Source organism: Oncorhynchus kisutch, linkage group LG8, assembly GCF_002021735.2.
Source record: "Oncorhynchus kisutch isolate 150728-3 linkage group LG8, Okis_V2, whole genome shotgun sequence".
NCBI classification, from domain to species: Eukaryota; Metazoa; Chordata; class Actinopteri; order Salmoniformes; family Salmonidae; genus Oncorhynchus; species Oncorhynchus kisutch.
Window position 1 is genome coordinate 50,030,216 of NC_034181.2, and position 18,706 is coordinate 50,048,921.

General features: G+C 43.3%; 1 protein-coding gene across 3 annotated transcripts in view; it reads left to right on the plus strand.

Moving 5' to 3' along the window:
* Positions 1 to 18,706, plus strand: part of daam2 (dishevelled associated activator of morphogenesis 2) — a 275,857-nt gene that overhangs the window by 160,109 nt on the left and 97,042 nt on the right. For all 3 annotated transcript variants that reach the window (XM_031830538.1, XM_020489369.2, XM_031830539.1), the window contains one exon: positions 4,064 to 4,153. In XM_031830538.1, the coding sequence (XP_031686398.1) occupies positions 4,064 to 4,153 (90 nt within the window). The remainder of the gene's footprint in view (positions 1 to 4,063; positions 4,154 to 18,706) is intronic.

Sequence of the window (18,706 nt, forward strand, 5' to 3'; positions counted from 1 at the left end):
TAAGCGGCGTGAGTGAAGGAGGCTTTGTTGCGAAATAGAAAGCCAACTCTAGATTGGAGATGTTTGATAAGAGTCTGGAAGGAGAGTTTACAGTCTAGCCAGACACCTAGGTACATATAGATGTCCACATATTCTAGGTCGGAACCATCCAGGGTGGTGATGCTAGTCGGGCGTGCGGGTGCAGGCAGCGAACGGTTGAAAAGCATGCATTTGGTTTTACTAGCATTTAAGAGCAGTTGGAGGCCACGGAAGGAGTGTTGTATGGCATTGAAGCTCGTTTGGAGGTTAGATAGCACAGTGTCCAAGGAAGGGCCAGAAGTATACAAAATGGTGTCGTCTGCGCAGAGATGGATCAGGGAATCGCCCGCAGCAAGAGCAACGTCATTGATATATATACAGAGAAAAGAGTCGGCCCGATAATTGAACCCTGTGGTACCCCCATAGAGACTGCCAGAGGACCGGACAACAGGCCCTCTGATTTGACACACTGAACTCTGTCTGCAAAGTAGTTGGTGAACCAGGCAAGGCAGTCATTAGAAAAACCGAGGCTACTGAGTCTGCCAATAAGAATATGGTGATTGACAGAGTCGAAAGCCTTGGCCTGGTCGATGAAGACTGCTGCACAGTACTGTTTTTTATCGATGGCGGTTATGATATCGTTTAGTACCTTGAGCGTGGCTGAGGTGCACCCGTGACCGGCTCGGAAACCAGATTGCACAGCGGAGAAGGTACGGTGGAATTCGAGATGGTCAGTGATCTGTTTGTTGACTTGGCTTTCGAAGACTTTAGATAGGCAGGGCAGGATGGATATAGGTCTGTAACAGTTTGGGTCCAGGGTGTCTCCCCCTTTGAAGAGGGGGATGACCGCGGCAGCTTTCCAATCCTTGGGGATCTCAGACGATATGAAAGAGAGGTTGAACAGGCTGGTAATAGGGGTTGCGACAATGGTGGCAGATAGTTTCAGAAATAGAGGGTCCAGATTGTCAAGCCCAGCTGATTTGTACGGGTCCAGGTTTTGCAGCTGTTTCAGAACATCTGCTATCTGGATTTGGGTAAAGGAGAACCTGGAGAGGCTTGGGCGAGGAGCTGCGGGGGGGGCGGAGCTGTTGGCCGAAGTTGAAGTAGCCAGGCGGAAGGCATGGCCAGCCGTTGAGAAATGCTTATTGAAGTTTTCGATAATCATGGATTTATCAGTGGTGACCGTGTTACCTAGCCTCAGTGCAGTGGGCAGCTGGGAGGAGGTGATCTTGTTCTCCATGGACTTTACAGTGTCCCAGAACTTTTTGGAGTTAGAGCTACAGGATGCAAATTTCTGCTTGAAAAAGCTGGCCTTTGCTTTCCTGATTGACAGCGTGTATTGGTTCCTGACTTCCCTGAACAGTTGCATATCACTGGGATTATTCGATGCTATTGCAGTCCGCCACAGGATGTTTTTGTGCTGGTCGAGGGCAGTCAGGTCTGGAGTGAACCAATGGCTATATCTGTTCTTAGTTCTGCATTTTTTGAACGGAGCATGCTTATCTAAGATGGTGAGGAAGTTACTTATAAAGAATGACCAGGCATCCTCAATTAACGGGATGAGGTCAATATCCTTCCAGGAATCCCCGGGCCAGGTCGATTAGAAAGGCCTGCTCGCAGAAGTGTTTTAGGGAGCGTTTGACAGCGATTAGGGATAGTCGTTTTACTGCGGATCTGTAGCGGATACAAGCAATGAGGCAGTGATCACTGAGATCCTGATTGAAGACAGCGGAGGTGTATTTGGAGGGCCAGTTGGGCAGGATAACGTCTATGAGGGTGCCCTTGTTTACAGATTTAGGGTTGTACCTGGTGGGTTCCTTGATGATTTGTGTGAGATTGAGGGTATCTAGCTTAGATTGTAGGACTGCCGAGGTGTTAAGCATATCCCAGTTTAGGTCACCTAACAGAACAATCTCTGAAGCTAGATGGGGAGCGATCAATTCACAAATGGTGTCCGGGGCACAGCTGGGAGCTGAAGGGGGGTCTGTAGCAGGCAGCAACAGTGAGAGACTTAATTCTGGAGAGATTACGTTTTTTTATTAGAAGTTTGAACTGTTTGGGTATGGACCTGGAAAGTATGACATTACTTTGCAGGCTATCTTCTCAGTAGACTGCAACTCCTCCCCCTTTGGCGGAAAATGTTACAGTTGGGTTTGGAAATCTCCGAATTTTTGGTGGCCTTCCTAAGCCAGGATTCAGACACAGCAAGGACATCAGGGTTGGCAGAGTGTGCTAAAGCAGTGAGTAAAACAAACTTAGGGATGAGGCTTCTGATGTTGACATGCATGAAACCAAGGCTTTTTCGATCACAGAAGTCAACAAATGAGGGTGCCTGGGTACATGCAGGGCCTGAGTTTACCTCCACATCACCCACGGAACAGAGGAGGAGTAGGATGAGGGTGTCCGGCTAAAGGCTATCAAAACTGGTCGCCTAGAGCGTTGGAGACAAAGAATAAAAGGAGCAGATTTCTGGGCGTGGTAGAGTATATTCAGGGCATAATGCGCAGACAGGGGTATGGTGGGGTGCGGGTAAAGCGGAGGTAAGCCCATGCACTGGGTGATGATTAGTGAGGTTGTATCTCTGCACATGCTGGTTGTAATGGGTGAGGTCACCCCATGTGTTGGAGGTGGGACAAAGGAGGTATCAGGTATGAAGAGTAGAACTAGGGGCTCCATTGTAAACTAAAACAATGATAACTAACCTGAACAACAGTATACAAGGCATATTGACATTTGAGAGAGACATACAGCGAGGCATAAAGTAATCGCAGGTGTTGTGGTAAAGTGATACTCTGCCTTCTTAACAAGACTATCAACACGGCAGGTCCTACAGGCCCTAGTTTTGTCGCACCTTGACTACTGTTCAGTCCTGTGGTAAAGTGCCACAAAAAAGGAGTTTTGCAATTGGCTCAGATCAGGGCAGCACTGCTGGCCCTTGGATGTACACAGAGAGCAAACATTAATAATATGCATGTCAATCTCTCCTGGTTGAAAGTGGAGGAGAGATTGACTTCATCTCTACTTATTTATGAGAGGTATGACATGTTGAATGCACCGAGCTGTCTGTCTAAACTACTGGCAGCGTAGCCTAGTGGTTAGAGCATTGGACTAGTAACCGGAAGGTTGCGAGTTCAAACCCCCGAGCTGACAAGGTACAAATCTGTCGTTCTGCCCCTGAACAGGCAGTTAACCCACTGTTCCCATGCCGTCATTGAAAATAAGAATGTGTTCTTAACTGACTTGCCTGGTTAAATAAAGGTTAAATTAAAAAAAATATATAAAAAAAATACCCCACAAGACATGTGACGAGAGGTCTCTTCACAGTCCCTAAGTCCAGAACAGACTATGGGAGGCACACAGTCCTACATAGAGCCATGACTACATGGAACTCTATTCCACATCAAGTTCCTGATGCAAGCAGTAAAATTAGATTTAAAAACAGATCAAAAAACCACCTCATGGAACAGCGGGGACTGTGAAGCGACAAACATTGGCACACACACACACACACAGTATACATATACATTAATTTAGTAATGTAGATATGTGGTAGTGGTGGAGTAGGGACCTGAGGGCACACAGTGTGTTGTGAAATCTGTGAATGTATTGAAATGTTTTAAAATTGTATAAACTGCCTTAATTTTGCTGGACCCCAGGAAGAGTAGCTGCTGCTTTGGCAGCAGCTAATGGGGATCCATAATAAATACAAAATACAAACTCACTCATTCTCACCCATAACACTTTGCTTCATTTATTTCATCTGTTATTATACTATATGTGTGAAATTATAGTTTACGTTCAGTTTTGAGGCAATTATCTGGGTGATTAGAGTAATAAAACAATACTATTCATGAGCAGTCCAAATGACTGCTTTTAGCGGTCCTAGTGTCAATGAGTTAGACAGTATGTCATACTTGACATATTATGAAAACCTCAAAACAATAAATGAGAATCCTATAACTGATTACTTAATTCCTTGATTGACTAATTGATGGATTGATTGTGACTGACTGATTGATTCATTGCCTTTTTTCTGTTGTCACAGGATGAATTGGACCTGACAGACAAGAACAGGGAGGCAATGTTTGCTCTACCTGCCGAGAAGAAATGGCAGATCTACTGCAGCAAGAAGAAGGTGAGTTCTGACACACACACACTCACACAGAACATTATTTAGAATCAACACTATTTATCCTATTGCCCTTAGTTGAACACACACACACACACTATATCCAACCTCATCTCTTGAACAGACTGTTCCCTCGTGCAGCTTCAGATTGTCAACATACAGTCTGAAAGGGGGAATGTTTTGGTTAGACCTCCCTTTCACCCCTTTCTCTTGACATAATGTCCTTCCTTTCTCGTACCATAACAGCACTGGCTTACTCTGTGGTCAGGTCTCTGTGAGGAAACGACATTCTTGATAGAAAAAAGTGTGCTTGGACCCCTTGCTCAACAGCAAATGAAATAAATACACAGTGTGTGCTTTCCAAATGGCACACTATCCCCTATGTAGTGCACTACTTTTGAACAGAGCCTTGTCTCTGGCGCCATTTGGGACATGGCCATGAACTTCCCAAAGTCCTTTTGGGGAGAATCATTTTTGGCAAAGCACATGCTTTTTTTGACCATGCACATGTGCCCCTGTGTTTGCAGGTCCATCTCTAGCCATTTGGGGGCCCTAAGCAAAACATTGCAGTTGTACAGCTAATGTATTACAATTCTACAAGTTCTGCTATGGGGTGGAGAGACATTTTTGCAGTTTTAAAGCAAATTTCCTGCAATTTTACACATTTTGTAATGACTAATGCCATGTTAATATGATATCTGAGTGAGAATGACTAACAAAATCAATGGGGGCCTGCCATCCCAAATAATATCCCCCGGCCAAAAAGGGTCCTCCTCTGCATCACAATGGGATTCCATGAACTACTAGCGTCCGTTGCTATATCAACGGTGTGTTGACCTAATGATTTGAATTTTGGAGAACATTACAGCCTAAATGACATTCTTTTCATCATCGCTATGCAAACAAGGCTGATTTCCACGACAATTTTGCTGTTTAAGTTTTTAGCTAATAAAATGAAAACATTACTTCTAACTACGTTTGGGTACCTTGTGAACATTACAACATGAAATCCATGTCTTACACGCTGGTACTTTTCGGAAAAAAATATGCAATCTGCTTGACACATTAGCCATTTACAGCAAATATCCACTCCATTCATATGCAAATCTTTTTATTCATAAACTGGCTTGTCTGGCTGTCATGTTTTTATTTTAACCTGCCCGTCCCTTATCTACATTGAAATAATATTTCAGTAGTCCTCTATTGTGATACATTTTTGTTCTATCTCACATAGATAATTAGTACACCCTTGTGGTTGAATATATATGTATATATTGTAGGTCCTAGGATACAACAATGAATAATGTGGAACAAATAAATACCATCAAAGGATACCTTACAACTTACAATAACGAACACCTTGTGAAACAGCTGTGAAAACCAACCTGGCACTATTTAAGATTTTAATATTTAAACTTTGATTGTTTTTGGTACAGTGTCATTCATTTATTTTCACCCCTCAAAAAAATTGTACACTCACATGACAATCAGACTAAAATACTAAGTTCTTGTGTGTGGAATATAGAGGAGGTGGTTGCTGTGTGGGTGGGAGGTTCTGCCTGTCACTTGTTCTCAACAGGCAGATAGTCTCAGAAGGGGGACTTGAAGAGGGAGACTGCAAAGTCCAGGCACTGCTGCTCTATTTGTTCTGAGTGTTTGCAGTGCTAGTGTTTATCATTCATCTGTGTATCTCACATATTATCTGCCCAGTATGATAGAGCAAAAAAACTTTCTGAGCAGATAATGACAACATGACAATAACAGTAGCTGTAGATGATGTAATGAAACGTTGGAGCGTGCTTGGTATTGGAGGACCTCAGGTGGATCCACGTCTGGATGTTGCGCAGAATTGATAGGCTTGATCTCCAGCGCCACAGTCTTCGCCCTCTCAAACTTCTGGCAGGCTAGAATGACCTTTAAGCAAAAAGTAACACATTGAAACATTTTGTGCTTTCTGATGTGACATTCATTGAAATCATAATAATTTCAGATATAATAGAATGTGATTGATCAACAAAAGGTTATTTCACTTGCCCCAAGTTGTCCACCTCCTTGACAATTCCACATCAGAAGAAGCGTAGGTTAATTTTGGAAATCATACGTTTCTCTCCGAAATGGCCAGCATGGCCTCCTTCTCCACCTTAGTAGAAATCACCCTCCTGTGTATGATTGCCAAACAAGTTGTAAAATAACAGTTGTTGAAACAGTCAAGTCTAAGTACATTTGCACTGCTGTCTTAATCTCTCTTTCTCTCTCTCCATCTTGTTTCTCTCTCTCTATCTCTCTTTGTCTGTCTTCTACTCTTTTCCACTCTCTTCCCACCTCTCCCTCTCTCACTTTCATTCTTTATTTTTCACTTTCTTCCTCCCCCTCTTTGTCTGTCTAGCGAAGACACCTAGTTAAGGGCATTTGGAATGACCATAATTGCTTACTCTTATCCATTTGATTGATCAGGTTTAACTTATAGCTCGACACCTCAATATGACAGACATATACAGAAGTTTACATACACCTTCGCCAAATACATTTAAACTCAGTTTTTCACAATTCCTGACATTTAATCAGAGTACAAATTCCCTGTCTTAGGTCAGTTAGGATCACCACATCATTTTAAGATTGTGAAATGTCAGAATAATAGTGGAGAGGGATTTATTTCAGGTTTTATTTCTTTCATCACATTCCTAGTGGGTCAGAAGTTGATATACACTCAATTAGTATTTGGTAGCATTGCCTTTTAATTGTTTAACTTGGGTCAAATGTTTCAGGTAGCCTTCCACAAGCTTCCCACAATAAGTTGGGTGAATTTTTGCCCATTCCTCTTGACAGAGCTGGTGTAACTGAGTCAGGTTTGTAGGCTTCCTTGCTCGCACACGCTTTTTCAGTTCTGCCCACAGATTTTCTACAGGATTGAGGTCTGGGCTTTGTGATGGCCACTCCAATAGCTTTTGTTGTCCTTAAGCAATTTTGCCACAACTTTGGAAGTATGCTTGGGGTCATTGACCATTTGGAAGATCCATTTGCGACCAAGCTTTAACTTCCTGACTGATGTCTTGAGATGTTGCTTCAATATATCCACGTAATTTTCCTTCCTCGTGATGCCATTATTTTGTGAAGTGCACCAGCCCCTCCTGCAGCAAAGCACCCCCACAACATGATGCTGTGCTTCACGGTTGGGATGGTGTTCTTTGGCTTGTAAGCCTCCCCTTTTTTCCTCCAAACATATGGCCAAACAGTTATTTTTTGTTTCATCAGACCAGAGGACATTTCTCCAAAAAGTACGATCTTTGTCCCCATTTGCAAACAGCAGTCTGGCTTTTTATGGCGGTTTTGGAGCAGTGGCTTATTCCTTGCTGAGGTACCTTTCAGGTTATGTCGATATAGGACTCGTTTTACTGTGGATATAGATACTTTTGTACCTGTTTTCTCCAGCATCTTCACAAGGTCCTTTGCTGTTGTTCTGGGATTGATTTGCACCTTTTGCATGTGTGGAGTGGTTGAAAAATGTGTTTTAATGACTCCAACCTAAGTCTATGTAAACTTCCGACTTCAACTGTAACTATATCAGTGGAAGCTACTGAGGGGAGGACGGCTCATAATAATGGCTGGAATGGAGTCAATTGAATGGTATCAACCAAATGGAAACCACGTGTTTGATACCATTGCATTTACTCTATTCCAGATATTATTATGAGCAATCCTCCCCTCAGCAGCCTCCATTGAACTATATGCACAGCTAGCAACATGTAGATGACCAACTAGCTAAATGGAAAATGGTTGTTGAAAAATAATTGTACATAGCTCAAGCCTTCCAGTTATCTAATAGAAGTTACTGTAGCTGGCTAGCTGACTAGGCAGGCTGAGGTCAATAAGTACAGTAGCTAGCAATGTAAATCTAAAAACAACTTACATTATTTATTCCTATTTAACAGTATTTTCTTATATAAAGACAAATATATGGTAAAGAAAGCGTGTTCTCTTTCCAGTCTTTCCGGTCCTCTGAAGCAGCACATAGTCAGCAGGTTGTCACCGTCAAAAACAGCGTTCTTGGGGAGCAATTCTGAGGTAATAATTTTGCGCAGACTGAGCTTGCGTTTATGCGGTGAAATGGAACTAGAACTACCTGCGTCCTCTTTCCTTCACGACCGCTACGAGGTAAAATAAAGCCAAGCAACCAGCATAGCAATGGACGCTTTGGTTCATTAAGTAATCAGGGACACTTTTTGGCAGGGGGACACTATTTGGTTCCACCATGATTACTACAAGTTTAGTATGCTGTCTAGACTAACTACCAATCAAAAAATTGTTAGCTGATATTGCCAATTGCCTAACAGTTGGTGACATAAATAACATATTTTTAAAGGTGACTCACAACCTAGATTCGGTCTTGTGTAGTAAAATTTGAAATTGTGTTTTTTTACATTCGATAGAGTAGAGACTCCGAGCTACAACATTTGACCCAATTCAGGAAACTAGGCGTATATCGCAAGTCAGGACTTCACAGGAGAGCCGTTTGGCAGAAATGCCTTCTCGAACATGTGAACTTTCATGTTCCTTAATAAAAAACTTGTATGCCATCTGTAAATACGAATAGAATTGTTAAATTACGAGCCTTGTTGGTTCAGCCACAGAAAAATTAGCAACCTTCCCTCTAGCCATGATGGGCTGTGATAATGAGTGGGCTGGACATGCCGAGATAGTAGTTCGGATTGGTCTGCCATATTGAAGGCTTCAGTGTATTTGAGCTCATCAGTCTGTGTTGGTAATCCTGTCGACCGCGGCTTTAAAAAATAATTATTATGTAGTGGAGTTGCATAAGTGTTGCTGTCCAATTTCTGGAGGATCAAGTTTTGAAATCAGTGAAATTAGAGTATGATAGCTAAAGAGAGGAGAAAACACTTGTCTCTGGATTACATCTTCAAACTAAGGGCGCTCGTGGTATGGCATTCCTGACAGGTAGGGGGACACGTCCATCATGCTAGCTAGCTAATGTTAGCTGGCTGGCTCCTTAGCTGATGTTATTATTTGTTTCCCAGATCCGTTTTCTAGTTTCTAGTTAATTTATAGTTAATGTTAGCTAGCTTACATTGCACCTGGTTGGTTAGCTCCCAGCACTGTGGCATTGTTGGCACTTTGTTCATTGTTGTTTAACTAGCTAACGTTAGCTGGCTTGCTCGTTAGCTAACGCTATGTGACGCGTGTACAACACCCATTGAATATGGCCAGTGTCAGTAAACATTTGCAAAAAAGCGTAATGAAATTGTTGCCAGCAGAGCTGGTTAGGCTGTTTTCATGTTATCCATAGGTAAACAAATCATCGGCCAGAGCGTCAAGTGTACGCTGCGAGAGCGAAACGAGATGGTTGGGGCTAAAGCTTAAGAGTGTATGAACGATGCTGAATGGGTGACAAAGAAGTGCTCTTCAATACCAAAACATACAAGGTGAGCTCACTCAAAAGTGAGTTTACAAGTTGATTAACTTTCAAAGCAGAATTACTTTCCTATTGTTCCTCAAATACAGTGTATGATGAACCATCTTGTAGCTCTGAGTCTCTACTTTTATCCAATGTAAAAAAAAACACAATTTCATATTTTGCTACATAAGACCGAATCCAAATGGTGAGACACATACGGTATATCATACACTTTGTGAGTCTCCCGTACTAAAACAGCCGGTCGCAGAGCCAGGAAAATATAGGCCAGGACCAAGGAACAAGTCACAACAAAAACAAGGTGTACACACCAAACACACCTCTCATTCATAGGCAGCCAGGGGTAATGGAGTATAGGGAAATGGGGAGAAGAACAGCACCACCGACTGCTTAGAATTTAGGACGATGTCCACACGCACACGCACACACACACACGGAGACATTCAAACATATGCAGGCACGCATGAATGCACGCAGACACACACAAAGCAGCCATTGTTTGGTCGAGATGACAGTGATTTTAATGGGAAGTACCTCAGAGCCATAGCACGGATTAGGGGAAACTTTCCTTGCCTCAGTCTCTAGAAACAGTGGCCCTCTTGTTACTTGGGCAAAACCAGCAGCTGCTGTTGTTGTTGTTTTGCCTGTATGATAACATTTGGAATGCCAATAAGAGTTCTCAGAGTATCTCAAGTCCACTTTAGAAATGTATCTATAAAACTGCAGTGCAGTGTGTTTTAGGATCTTGAAATTAAAATATCTGTATATTTTGTAAGTATTTTTGGACTTTAATTGAACCGATAGAGAGAGGATGACAGTGGGGAAAGAGCGAGAGAGTTTAGAATCCGGGCTACTAAACCTATGTCGACACCGTATACATGTGTGCCGGAGGCTGCAGTGCAACTTTCTTCGAGGTCCAGAGTTGAGTTTGAGGGCTATATCAGCTGTATGAAGGCAAGAGTGTTCAAGGCAGTTTTGAATGTCAGTCTGTCGCCTCAAATTTGTCCCTTGACCTGTGTGCACCTACATTGTAAACTTTAATTCATAGGCTAGGTTGTAGCAACCTCATGATGGTTATAGGGAAAATTTGAGTATGATTGTAGTAGCCTAAACCTATCGCTGTTACATTGAACCGGGTGAATGGAATATGAATGACAGTCATCACATATGATGTAATGGAAATAAATAAAATAATAAAAAATGATCGTCCTCCCTCACCTTAAACGGCACTGACAGGATGTTTAACTTATGGACAATCACGATATATTAAACCTGCTTTAGATAGGGAAAGGCTCCAATCAAATCAAATGTTATTGGTCACGTACACGTAATTAGCAGATGTTAATGCGAGTGTAGCGTAATGCTTGTGCTTCTAGCTCTGACAGTGCAGTAATATTGAATGTTGTGTCTTTACTATCATTAAATTGAAGACTTAGTTTTTATCAAAGATTCCAGTAATTAGTATTACGCGATTAAACTGAATAATCCTGTAACTGTAATTAACTAGGAAATCGGGGCACCAAAGAAAGTATTCAGATTACAAAGTTATAATTTCCCAATATAAATATTTTCATATCTGATCAATAGTCTTATGATAAATTATTTATTTATTTTACCTCACGTTAGTCTCATTCCAAATGTCATAAATTGTTGGTTATCTGCATGAACCCAGTCTTCAATATGAGTCATCCATACTTTTTAATTATTTTTTTTAAACCTTTATTTAACTAGGTAAGTCAGTTAAGAAAACATTCTTATTTTCAATGACGGCCTAGGAACAGTGAGTTAACTGCCTGTTCAGAGGCAGAACGACAGATTTGTACCTTGTCAGCTCGGGGATTTGAACTTGCAACCTTCTGGTTGCTAGTCCAACACTCTAACCACTAGGCTACCCTGCCGCCCCACATCTTAAATCATTTTATTTATTACTAACTAAGTAATTCACAGAAATGCATAAACAAACAAACGTGGTTACATGAAATGATAGGGGAATATGCCCTAGTGGCTGAACCGGCACGGCGGCTTGTTAGACGAAGGAGAAATGGGGGGTCGACTAAGAAGTCACTACAGAGTTAATTATAACAATTAAAATGCTAATCCTTTACACATGAACGCTCACTCATTCGGGAACAATTGCAATCAATATATATATTTACGATCAGTGTGTCGTCTTGATCGCTGGTGAAAAGTTAGTGTCTTTCGTAGAATTGTCTGTCTCTCTTCCTCTCTCTCTCGGTCTTGGTTAGAGGGGATAGTTCAAAGTGACGTTCGTTATAGAATGTGTGTTTCGGCGGTTGTCGTTCTTCGCGTTCAATGATACCGAATTCCTAGCTGCAGACCAGTAATTAGTATCAAAGACTTGTTCTTATTCTGTCGGTATCGATAGTCTAAGAGTTTAACCACGTGGTATGGTTAAAAGATTCAGCAATGGTCTGCAACCTTTGTACTCCCATGATTGAGAGAAACATGGTCTGCTGATTGAAAACCCGAGTGGGGTTTTATTCGGAAGGGCCGAAGAGGGCTGTCCCAGGATGTCTGACCCTAACTGGGCTCAGGGGCGGTCCTCTGATTTAGTTCAAATCAAAAGGGAATTGTATTTTTCTTCATTAAACAGTCCACAATCATATTGCACAAACAGTATCATACTCACTCATTCATCTTATACAACAATTAGATGTAAACCTCATATCTGAGGCTATTATATAAACACCATTATGGTAATGTGGCCACACCGTCTCTCTTGAGCTTCCCAAGTTGTGACAAACAGACCAGTTCGTAGCTGGATACTTCAATCTTTTACACTTTCTCTGGAACATGAAATTTGCTCGTACTTCAAGTTCTGTGAGGTGGAAGGATTTCCTTTGTCTCCATGAAAAACGGCTCTCTATAACTGTGTGTCCATGAGATCTTCTCAGGAATTTATGACCTCTGACCACAGCAGCCTAGTTGAAGGAGGCAAGTGGGGGGGGGGGGGGGGGGGGGGGGGGGGTTGCTATACTCAGAGGCCAACGTCATGACATTAACAAGTAATATCTTACACAACATATACACACATCTAAGTAGGAATTAATTAAGACTATATACATATGGTGCGGAACGGACTAAAAACAGTATAATAGTATAGAATACAGTATATACATGTGAGATGAGTAAAGCAATATATGTAAACATTATTAAGTGACTAAGATACTGTAGAATAGTATAGAATACAGTATATACATATGAGATGAGTAATGCCAGATATGTAAACATTACTAAAGTGACTAGTGTTCCATTCCTTAAAGTGGCCAGTGACTTCTAGTCTATGCCTAAATGTAGCAGCCTCTAATGTGCTAGTGATGGCTGTTTAACAGTCTGATGGCTTTGAGGTAGAAGCTATTTTTCAGTCTCTCGGTCCCAGCTTTGATGCACCTGTACTGACCTCGCCTTCTGGGTGATAGCGGGCTGAACAGGCAGTGGCTCGGGTGGTTGATGTTCTTGATGATCATTTTGGCCTTCCCGTGACATCGGGTGTTGTAGTTGTCCTGGAGCACAGGTAGGTTGTCCCCGGTAATGTGTTGGGCAGCCTGCACCACCCTTTGGAGAGCCCAGCAGTTGCGGGCGGTGCAGTTGCCGTATCAGGCATTGATACAGCCCTACAGGATGCTTTCAATTGTAGATCTGTAAACTTTTGTGAGGGTTTTAGGTGACAAGCCAAATTTCTTCAGCCTCCTGAGGTTGAAGAGGCTCTGTTGTGCCTTCTCCACCACACTGTCTGTGTGGGTGGTCCATTTCAGTTTGTCTGTGATGTGTGCGCCAAGGAACTTGAAGCTTTCCCCCTTCTCCACTGCGGTCCTGCCGATATAGATGGGGGGTGCACCTTCTGCTGTTTCCTGAAGTCCACGATCATCTCCTTTGTTTTGTTGACATTGGGTGAGAGGTTATTTTCCTGGCACCACCCTGCCAGAGCCCTCACCTCCTCCCTGTAGGCTGTCTCGTCATCGTTTGTAATCAAGCCTACTACTGTTGCGTCGTCTGCAAACTTGATGATTGAGTTGGAGGCATGCTTGGCCACACAGTCGTGTGAACAAGGGAGTACAAGAGGGGGCTGAGCACACACCCTTGTGGGGCCCCAGTGTTGAGGATCAGCAGAGTGGAGGTGATATTTCCTAACTTCACCACCTGGGGGCATCCAGGACCCAGTTGCACAGGGCGGGGTTCAGACCCAAGGCCTTCAGCTTAATGATGAGCTTGGAGGGTACTATGGTGGTGAATGCTGAGCTATAGTTAATAAAAAGCATTCTTACATAGGTATTCAACAGCCTGATCAATTCTATGCGAAGGAGATGTGTCATGCTGCATGAGGCAAATAGTGGTCACACCAGACACTGACTGGTTTTCTGATCCACGCCCCTACGTTTTTTTTAAGGTATCTGTGACCAACAGTTGCATACTGTATCTGCATTCCCAGTCATGTAACATCCATAGATTAGGGCCTAATTCATTTATTTAAATTGACTGATTTCCTTATAAACTGTAACTCAGTAAAATCTTTGAAATTGTTGCATGTTGCGTGTATTTTTGTTCAGTGTAATATTATTTATATAATTAGTGTAACCTCAATATTATATATAATTTTGACCTCAGACCATGCATCCCATAGCGCTGTCTATGAATTTGAGTGGTTACATTTCTCCAACCTCATCCCTCAGCTGTTTACCAAAACAGTGGTGGGGTGTAGGGTTTGTTTGTGTCTGAACCTATTACCTATTACCCACTACCCATATTTGTTGTCACAAATAACACCCTATTCCCCTTATAATGCACTATATAGTCTGATTTGCCTAAACAGAACAAAAAAAAACATTTTATTTGTCACATGCTTCCGTAAAGAACCGGTGTTGACCCACAGTGAAATGCTTATTTATGGGTCCTTTTCCAACAACATACAGAGAGATATAAAATAAAAAATGTAAATAGTGACACAAAAAATAAATACACAGTGAATAACAAATAACAGTAACATGGCTATATACAGGGCCTGTGTTTACCCTTTGCCTTTTTGAGGGCTCGTTGGTCGTAGTGGAATTTCTTATGTCCTGATTAGTGTCCCACTCATTGAAAGCGTCAGCTCTAGCCTTTAGCTCAGTGCGTATGTTGCCTGTAATCCATGGCTTCTGGTTGGGGTTTGCACGTTCAGTCACTGTGGGGACGTTGTCGTCAATGCACTTATCAATGAAGCCAGTGATCTTTGTGGATGGTGTGTTCTCTGTAGTGGTGACTTCACTCATGGCTGTCACAGCTTTCGACAGCTTCTCCTCTAGAGTCCAAGGGATTCAGGCAGAAAGCCCTAGCATCTCACTGAAGGCCTGGGAGCCCAGTTAAAGGAACCGACTAGCCCTCCATTAACCAGAGAATGGGCGAAACACTTTAGGCCGTTGTAGAGGTAGCCAGGGGTCGACATCCCCGTTCCAGAACTAACAGCTTGCCTGGCTACAGAAATCAGTGAATGAGCGAGTTGGAGTGAGTTAGGGCCAAAACTAGGATTTTGGCGCTTCAGAAGACATGGAAGTGAATCACAAATGCTCTCCATCCAACCTCACTGAGCTCGAGCTGTTTTGCAAGGAGGAATGGGAAAAAATGTCAGTCTCTCGATGTGCAAAACTGATAGACATACCCCAAGCAACTTACAGCTGTAATCGCAGCAAAAGGTGGCGCTACAAAGTATTAACTTAAGGGGGCTCAGTTTTTGATTTGTTAAAAAAGTTTGAAATATCCAATAAATGTCGTTCCACTTCATGATTGTGTCCCACTTGTTGTTGATTCTTCACAAAAAAATACAGTTTTATATCTTTATGTTTGAAGCCTGAAATGTGGCAAAAGTTCGCAAAGTTCAAGGGGGCCGAATACTTTCGCAAGGCACTGTATGTATATATATATATGTGTATATATGTATATGTATGTATATATTTTTTTTTATTTTTTTATTTCACCTTTATTTAACCAGGTAGGCTAGTTGAGAACAAGTTCTCATTTGCAACTGCGACCTGGCCAAGATAAAGCATAGCAGTGTGAGCAGACAACAAAGAGTTACACATGGAGTAAACAATTAACAAGTCAATAACACAGTAGAAAACAAAGGGGGAGTCTATATACAATGTGTGAAAAAGGCATGAGGTAGGCAAATAATTACAATTTTGCAGATTAACACTGGAGTGATGAATGATCAGATGGTCATGTACAGGTAGAGATATTGGTGTGCAAAAGAGCAGAAAAGTAAATAAATAAAAACAGTATGGGGATGAGGTAGGTGAAAAAGGGTGGGCTATTTACCAATAGACTATGTACAGCTGCAGCGATCGGTTAGCTGCTCAGATAGCTGATGTTTGAAGTTGGTGAGGGAGATAAGTCTCCAACTTCAGCTATTTTTGCAATTCGTTCCAGTCACAGGCAGCAGAGTGCTGGAACGAAAGGCGGCCAAATGAGGTGTTGGCTTTAGGGATGATCAGTGAGATACACCTGCTGGAGCGCGTGCTACGGATGGGTGTTGCCATCGTGACCAGTGAGCTGAGATAAGGCGGAGCTTTACCTAGCATGGACTTGTAGGTGACCTGGAGCCAGTGGGTCTGGCGACGAATATGTAGCGAGGGCCAGCCGACTAGAGCATACAAGTCGCAGTGGTGGGTGGTATAAGGTGCTTTAGTGACAAAACGGATGGCACTGTGATAGACTGCATCCAGTTTGCTGAGTAGAGTGTTGGAAGCCATTTTGTAGATGACATCGCCGAAGTCGAGGATTGGTAGGATAGTCAGTTTTACTAGGGTAAGCTTGGCGGCGTGAGTGAAGGAGGCTTTGTTGCGGAATAGAAAGCCGACTCTTGATTTGATTTTCGATTGGAGATCGATTGTTTGATTGTTGTTCGATTGTTTGATATGAGTCTGGAAGGAGAGTTTGCAGTCTAGCCAGACACCTAGGTACTTATAGACGTCCACATATTCTAGGTCGGAACCATCCAGGGTGGTGATGCTAGTCGGGCATGCGGGTGCAGGCAGCGACCGGTTGAAAAGCATGCATTTGGTTTTACTAGCGTTTAAGAGCAGTTGGAGGCCACGGAAGGAGTGTTGTATGGCATTGAAGCTTGTTTGGAGGTTAGATAGCACAGTGTCCAAAGACGGGCCGAAAGTATATAGAATGGTGTCGTCTGCGTAGAGGTGGATCAGGGAATCGCCCGCAGCAAGAGCAACATCATTGATATACACAGAGAAAAGAGTCGGCCCGAGAATTGAACCCTGTGGCACCCCCATAGACTGCCAGAGGACCGGACAGCATGCCCTCCGATTTGACACACTGAACTCTGTCTGCAAAGTAATTGGTGAACCAGGCAAGGCAGTCATCCGAAAAACCGAGGCTACTGAGTCTGCCGATAAGAATATGGTGATTGACAGAGTCGAAAGCCTTGGCAAGGTCGATGAAGACGGCTGCACAGTACTGTCTTTTATCGATGGCGGTTATGATATCGTTTAGTACCTTGAGTGTGGCTGAGGTGCACCCATGACCGGCTCGGAAACCAGATTGCACAGCGGAGAAGGTACGGTGGGATTCGAGATGGTCAGTGACCTGTTTGTTGACTTGGCTTTCGAAGACCTTAGATAGGCAGGGCAGGATGGATATAGGTCTGTAACAGTTTGGGTCCAGGGTGTCTCCCCCTTTGAAGAGGGGGATGACTGCGGCAGCTTTCCAATCCTTGGGGATCTCAGACGATATGAAAGAGGTTGAACAGGCTGGTAATATGGGTTGCGACAATGGTGGCAGATAGTTTCAGAAATAGAGGGTCCAGATTGTCAAGCCCAGCTGATTTGTACGGGTCCAGGTTTTGCAGCTCTTTCAGAACATCTGCTATCTGGATTTGGGTAAAGGAGAACCTGGAGAGGCTTGGGCGAGTAGCTGCGGGGGGGGCGGAGCTGTTGGCCGAGGTTGAAGTAGCCAGGCGGAAGGCATGGCCAGCCGTTGAGAAATGCTTATTGAAGTTTTCGATAATCATGGATTTATCAGTGGTGACCGTGTTACCTAGCCTCTGTGCAGTGGGCAGCTGGGAGGAGGTGCTCTTGTTCTCCATGGACTTCACAGTGTCCCAGAACGTTTTGTAGTTGGAGCTACAGGATGCAAACTTCTGCCTGAAGAAGCTGGCCTTAGCTTTCCTGACTGACTGCGTGTATTGGTTCCGGACTTCCCTGAACAGTTGCATATCACGGGGACTATTCGATGCTATTGCAGTCCGCCACAGGATGTTTTTGTGCTGGTCGAGGGCAGTCAGGTCTGGGGTGAACCAAGGGCTGTATCTGTTCTTAGTTCTGCATTTTTTGAACGGAGCATGCTTATCTAAAATGGTGAGGAAGTTACTTTTAAAGAATGACCAGGCATCCTCAACTGACGGGATGAGGTCAATGTCCTTCCAGGATACCCGGGCCAGGTCGATTAGAAAGGCCTGCTCACAGAAGTGTTTTAGGGAGCGTTTGACAGTGATGAGGGGTGGTCGTTTGACTGCGGCTCCGTAGCGGATACAGGCAATGAGGCAGTGATCGCTGAGATCCTGGTTGAAGACAGCGGAGGTGTATTTGGAGGGCCAGTTGGTCAGGATGACGTCTATGAGGGTGCCCTTGTTTACAGAGTTAGGGTTGTACCTGGTGGGTTCCTTGATGATTTGTGTGAGATTGAGGGCATCTAGCTTAGATTGTAGGACTGGCGGGGTGTTAAGCATATCCCAGTTTAGGTCACCTAACAGAACAAAATCTGAAGCTAGATGGGGGGCGATCAATTCACAAATGGTGTCCAGGGCACAGCTGGGAGCTGAGGGGGGTCGGTAGCAGGCGGCAACCGTGAGTGACTTATTTCTGGAGAGAGTAATTTTCAAAATTAGTAGTTCGAACTGTTTGGGTATGGACCTGGAAAGTATGACATTACTTTGCAGGCTATCTCTGCAGTACACTGCAACTCCTCCCCCTTTGGCAGTTCTATCTTGACGGAAGATGTTATAGTTGGGTATGGAAATCTCTGATTTTTTGGTGGCCTTCCTGAGCCAGGATTCAGACACAGCAAGGACATCAGGGTTAGCAGAGTGTGCTAAAGCAGTGAGTAAAACAAACTTAAGGAGG